The sequence below is a fragment of the Mobula birostris genome, chromosome 1 (genome assembly GCF_030028105.1).
Source record: "Mobula birostris isolate sMobBir1 chromosome 1, sMobBir1.hap1, whole genome shotgun sequence".
Taxonomy (NCBI): Eukaryota; Metazoa; Chordata; class Chondrichthyes; order Myliobatiformes; family Myliobatidae; genus Mobula; species Mobula birostris.
Window position 1 is genome coordinate 125,332,419 of NC_092370.1, and position 6,498 is coordinate 125,338,916.

At 41.4% G+C, this 6,498-nt stretch overlaps 1 protein-coding gene across 8 annotated transcripts in view; it reads right to left on the reverse strand.

Moving 5' to 3' along the window:
- LOC140199502 (solute carrier family 66 member 2) overlaps window positions 1-5,971 on the reverse strand; it is an 83,831-nt gene extending 77,860 nt beyond the window's left edge. For 7 of the 8 annotated variants that reach the window (XR_011886434.1, XR_011886435.1, XM_072261723.1 and 4 more), the window contains exons 1-3: window positions 5,883-5,971; window positions 5,323-5,513; window positions 980-1,437 (exon numbers count right to left, since the gene is read on the reverse strand). Coding sequence is in view for 6 of the 8 variants with exons in the window: in XM_072261723.1 (XP_072117824.1) it covers window positions 980-1,188 (209 nt within the window). In the remaining 2 variants the exon portion in view is untranslated. Of the gene's footprint in view, window positions 1-979; window positions 1,438-5,322; window positions 5,590-5,882 lie in introns of those variants that run through there. The other variant, XM_072261708.1, reaches the window with a different exon arrangement.
- Between the last annotated feature and the right edge of the window lie 527 nt (window positions 5,972-6,498).

Sequence of the window (6,498 nt, forward strand, 5' to 3'; positions counted from 1 at the left end):
TTACAGGTAGATAGGGTTGTAAAGAGATTTTTTGGAATATTGCCCTTCATAATCAATGTATTAAGTACAGGAGATGGGACATTATATTGAACTTGTATAAGGTATTGGTGAGGACAAATCTGGAGTATTGTGTTGTATTCTGGTCATCTACCTACAGGAAAGGTATCAATAAGATTAAAAGCGGACAGAAAAAAATACAATGATGTTGAGGATATACTGTATGTTATAGGGGAAGGCCAAATAGGCAGGGAATCTCCCACCCCGACCCTGCAGCACAGGATTTGATAGAGGTATATATAATTATGAGCAGTACAGAGAGGGTTAATGAAAGGAGGCTTTTTTCATTGAGGTTGGGTGAAACTTGAACTAGAGGTCATAGGTTAAGGGTGAAATGTGGAATACTTGGGGAACCTCCCCACTCAGAGGGTGGTGCGAATGTGGAATAAGCTGCCGGTGGAAGTGGTTGATTGCAACATTTAACAGAAGTTTGGCTAAGTACATAGATGGGAGGGGTAAGGAGGGCTATGGTCCAGGTGTGGGTCAATGGGACTAGGCAAAATAGTTCAGCATGGTCTAGACGGGCCGAAGGGCCCTTTTCTGTACTGTGGTGCTGAATAACTCGTTATTACTTTGCACACCCACATCTATGAAACTACAATGTATAATCCAATTATGATCCATGTATAATCCAGACAAAATAATGTTCACACGTGTACAATAAATCACAATCCTCTTGGCCTAGGCGGCATTGTGAAACGTACACACTAACTTCCTGAAAGCACAGGTAAATTCTTTATCAATTAAAGTCACTAGAACATCACACTTCACGATTCTAAGGTTAAATTGCCGTATTCATCGGTATCCAAAACCACAGTCATCAAATTAAACATGCGCAGTGTTAGAGTAAAGGGTTAAAATAGGAGATTCGTGCGATTAACTCGAGTGTAAGAAAGTTTGGTAAAGTTTCGTGTACACTTACCAAAACAATATCCTTAATATATTAGCCACAAGTAACACCAGGCAAACGTAGATGGAGAATCCCTCTGAATTCTGGGTTCGTTTAATGTCCCTATATTGAGGAATGTAAGGCAACACACCGCCAAAAATCATTGCTACTGCCGCTATCCAAGAAGCCAGCTTGCTGACAGGTAGGGCGAACTGCTGTAGAGAGCCGAGATGCTCTTCCATTTTCTATTTCACACCCCAATTCCAAACAAACGTTCCGAGAGAGATAGTCGACCCCTTTCAGGCACCAAATCTCCAATCGTCAACCGGCTGGTGCATTGCGTTCCTCGCCTTGCAAAAGATCCCGCGGGCGTCTCGAAAGTGTAGGGTAATTGCAGTGTTGAAATGAGCGCCGCAGAGAGACCAACACGTCCTTAAAATTTCTCGCGATGTCATTTAAACATCCGGATTTCCTCAATGCCACGCCAACAACTGAAATAGTAAAAAGCGTGATTTTTGTTTCGAAAAAAAAAACCAATAAAAAAATCATTTTATTCCCACTGTAAGGAAAAGGATGAGTTAAAACAGATTACGTTTTATTGATTGTAAGCCATCCACGTGATGTCTCACTGGAAAGTACGTATTTCTAAGACACAGTCATACTTTATTGATCCCGCGGGATTTATTTATGGTTAAAACTTTCGATTGCATTTCGACACTGAGTTACGGGTTTGTGAAAGTTACGTTCCTCTTTTCCTAGATAAGCCTTAAAAGATCATTAAAATAAGCAAGATAGGAAACAATAAAACGTTGATACTAGAAGGAATGTTTGAGCAATAAGGTTCTTATCTCTCACTGATACAAAATGAAAACATTCGTCTTTTCAAGAAAGACTCGTCTCTCTTACACACTCATTGTTCTCCTGAATTAAGTCCCTATTCCCCCAATTAATAAGCGGCAGTGTATTGTTACAGCTGACGTTACCACCAGTAAACGACCTTGAAGTTTAAATTTATAACTGATTGTTTCAACAGGTTATCTCTCTATCCTCCCACTAACCAACGTTATAAAGACCTTACATTGTTCTAGGCAAAACTAATCAGAATGCATGTGCAATTATTGTTCCTGCCTTGAGATTTGCCACTTCATTATTCCTGCAGTCTAAGCATGTACTTTTTGTTATTTAGGGAAACAGCGTGGAATAGACCCTTCTTGGCCCTTCCAGCAACCCACCAGTTTAACCCCAGCCTGATCAATTCAGAACTTGGAAGTAGAACTCAGTACGATTTCTGATGGCCATACAATTTCCCTAGTGTAAGGCAATGCTATATCTCCAGGATCAGGAATGCAAAAATCAGTGACTTCTACTGAAAATGTGTGCTTGGTACACCTTGGTGAGGATGGACTACAAAGGCCAGAATAATGGTGCTTGCTGGTGATGAGGAAAGCTATCAAAGATCTAATGATGCAAGTCATGGAGTTGTCACCAGGCAGCCATTTTAAGGGATCTATGGCATCATCGAGAAGGTTGACGTGCAATCAACTACGAATGTTGAAGAATTATTAGGCAGTAAACCAGGAAGGATTTTAAGGGAATATTTCTAAATTATTGTTGCCATCAATTTCAGTGTAATGCAGCAGTTCCCAGCCTGGAGTCCACAAACCCCTCAGTTAATGATGGGGGTCCACAGCTGTAATGATAGTAGACTTTATTAGTTTCATTATCACGTGATTAGGTCCTGTACAGCCCAAAAATACACTGAAACTTGCAACAATTATATGCTCGAGGAAATTAATGTCAGGAGGGAAGGGGGAGTAAGAGAAAAATAAGGCAATTCTAGCTATAAATCTGAAAGAAAATGAATTTACAGGATTGTTAGTTTATTTATTTCCAATTGTGTGTTTGGCTTAAAGTAAAGCAGCTAATGTACCTAACACCTAATAGCACATCAGTGTCTTGTGCCCCATTTCCCCAGGGTCCATTTCTGTTTTAAAGCTATCTAGTGAGTTTGTCATTCACCTTGGCTACAAGTATGCAGAACAGAATCAACAATATAGTTTACATCAATGGCACAGAGCTCCTGGTTAATTACTAAGTTTCCCTGTAATCAAAGCCTGTCACAAGATAATCTTTGCCCTATTAGATACAATAGTACATCATTTGGCACAACATAATTCAAACCACGTAATTAACTATCGCATATGTACCATTTTACATTGGATATATCAGAGTAATTAAGACTTCAGTTACGATTACAGCCCTCCATGAAATTAATGGCGCTCAATATTAACACTGCACGGTACCTATAGCATGTTTTGCTTTCCATACAACCACACCAAATGTTCTTCACTTAAGAAAAATGAAAATGTGTAGCAGAACAAGTAGAAAGTCCAAAATTCAGAGCAGCCTTCTATAAAGTAATACATCTTCATATTTCCTTATGACACAGACCATTCAGCCCATCAAATCTATGCCAGCTCCCACAGCAATCCCATTTCCCCCTTATTTCTCTGTAATATTTTCTCTTCCATATGCCTATTAACATCCCCATGATTCTCCCAGTAGTCATCTACCCAAAGGACAATCAACAGAGACCAATTAGCCTAATAGCCATCTTGTCTTTGGGATGTGGCAGGGCATTGTGCTAACTGCATGTAGTTGAGATCAGAAATATACCTCTGTCTGTACACTACCCATAGCATGAGTGTGCCACCACTTTTCTCTACAGACTGCATCCTACCTCACATTCATTTATCACACTCATTGAAGGCCAAAGATCCAAACAGCAAAAACTGGGTTTTATTGATTGGCTGAATAGGCATGCTGAGCTGTAGAGTCTTCTCCTCCTCCTCCTGTTCTTATAAAATACTAGGAATGTAAAACTGTTAAGATCATTCCAAATCTCAGTCATCCCTAATTGTAACTTCCTCTAGACCAACACACACAAAATTCTGGAGGAAGCTGGTAAGTCAGGCTGCATCTGAATGGGAATAAACAATTGATGTTTCAGGCAGAGTCTCTTCACCAGGACTGGAAAGGAAGGGGGCAGAAGCTAGAATAAGGTGGTGGGGAAGAGGAAGGAGGTGCAGGGCTCTTCCAGTATTTGTGTGTGTTGCTCTAGATTTCCAGCATCTGTAGAATCTCGTGTTAACTTTCTCTAGCCCAGCAACACTTCAGAATGTCTACTCCTCCAGTTTTGAGCAATGGAACAAAGACTCGCACGCAACAATTCAGAAGCAGTTTCAGTGGTCCATGAACCCACAAGCTTCATTATTCTATTTTACAGCAGTTACTTTTGTAATTTGTATTAATTTTATGTCTCTGCTTTGTACTGATGCTACAAAACAAAAAAATTCATGAAAATAAATCTGATTATACATTTTCAATTTTCAGTGATTAAAGTCACAGCTTGTCTTCAGTTGCTTTCTTTTAATAAATTCATTCACCAGATGTGGGCATTGCAAATAATTATTGCACATGTTTAATTAACCTTGATAAGGTGGTGGTAAATTGCTAAGTCTGCACCCCATACGGATAGACTGTTCCAGCAGTTGAACACTAGAGTGAGAAAATGATCAGTGCCAGAATTTAAAGAGGAAATTGCTTGTGGTAGAGTTCTCATTCACCTCCTGCCCTGATCTTCCTGGGTGGTAGAAATTGAGGATTTGGGAAGCACTGAGACTGCTGTTGATAGTATTCACCAAACCCTCAGTGTGCCAAGAGGGAGGAAGTAGTGTTTAGTGTGAAGTAATGGCTGTCACTCAAGCAAGCCGTTTTCTCCCAAATGGTGTAGAGCTCTATGTTTGCTGCTGCTGCATTCATTCGAGAATGTCAAGAGTAGTCTCAACATACAGTATATTGCAGATAATGGAAAGACATTAGCACACCTGGAGAATAACCGCAATACACACAGCCTCTAACCTGGTTTAGTAGGCATAACCTTTATGACTATTCCAGTTAATCTTCTGCTCCTTCAGAATGTCAGATGGGAAGGGTTCAGCGTTAGTAATGCCACTGAACATTATTGGAATTATTAACTGCTTGAGTCTCATCTAGATTTTACTGCATGCAGGTATAGACTATGTCATTACCTACAATTGTGAAGTGAAATTGAACATTGGTAAAATCAAAAACACATCCTCACTTCTGACCTTTTAATGGAGAGGTCAGTGATGATGCCGAAGGTCTAAATGTCTATACTACTGTACCATCCTTGATAAGTAATTATTTCAGCCATGGATCAATGAAAAGTCTTCCCCCCCCCCCACACACACACACACAATGTACTGTGTAAACGCTGTCATTCTTAATACTGTGATGCCATTTTCTGTTTTTCTATTTAATAGATACAAATAAAACATATCCCTACATACTACCTGAACCATATTCGAAAAAATTACAGTCGGTATGAAAGTATTTCAAATTTTCGCTGAAGGTCTCTCCTGAGTTGTCGCGTTTTGTAATGAAGTTCTTAATAGTTGCTGGTGCGTCAGCAGCCTCTAATAATCTGTCACAAGTGGGTCACGAGATGGAACCACGGTGTGGGGTCCAGATGTCCCGTGTGGACCTGCAAGTTGACACATGAACATGTATTTTCTCAAAGAAATCTTAAAATCAATTAGAGGTGCATTCTAATGGCACAAATCCCCACTCCTTTCCTTCTCCCACCCAACCTGCTTTCCACCATACTCGCACCTTTTTTCTTATTCTCCCCACCCCTCACATCCTCCAAATACACCCGCTTTCTTCACTACCCTACCAAACCTCTAACCTCGCCTCCTCAGTCTGCAGTCCTCACATTTCCCCCGACCCCTGCCTCACTCCGTCTTTCCTCAGCCCACCAACTTTGCTATAGTCACCCCGCCCCACGGATTTAACTGCCCCCAGACCCTCCTACCATCCCTCCCCTCCCTACTTAACCGGGCCCATTTCCTACCGCCCGCGTTCATCTGCCAGGCAGCCAGCAGATCTCCCTACTGCGCATGCGACCCTACAGCGGCTGCTCCGCTGGGTCCCAGCGCCGTCGGATTCCCCGCCTTCTTGTTGCTTATCATCATCAGACCAGCTGACGAGGCGCATCCACAAAACGTTGGAGGAACTCAGCAGGCCAGGCAGCATCTATGGAAAAGAGAAAACTCTCGACGTTTCGGGCCGAAACCCTTCTTCAAGCAGGACCCCATCTGCTGAGTTCCTCCAGCATTTTGTGTGCGTTTTCTGCAGATTTTCTAGTGTTTTTGAAAAGTGCATTACCGCCACCTACTGAACGGAAGTGTGAGGAGGATTCAGGAGAGTGGCCGTAACGCCTACCACCAACACCACCCCCAAGAAGAAATGACACCATTAATAAGGATAAGACTTATAAATATAAACCCCAATGCTATTGACTTAAATTGTATAAAACTACCCAACAAGTTTTACAGATTTATATACTTGCTCATACTTCTCTCGTGCCATAAACCCACCAAGCTATCCAAAGTAACAATATTGTTTCCCAGGTGTGCTTTCTCTCCCACTCACATGCCCTACATTCCAATAATACATATGGGACTTTC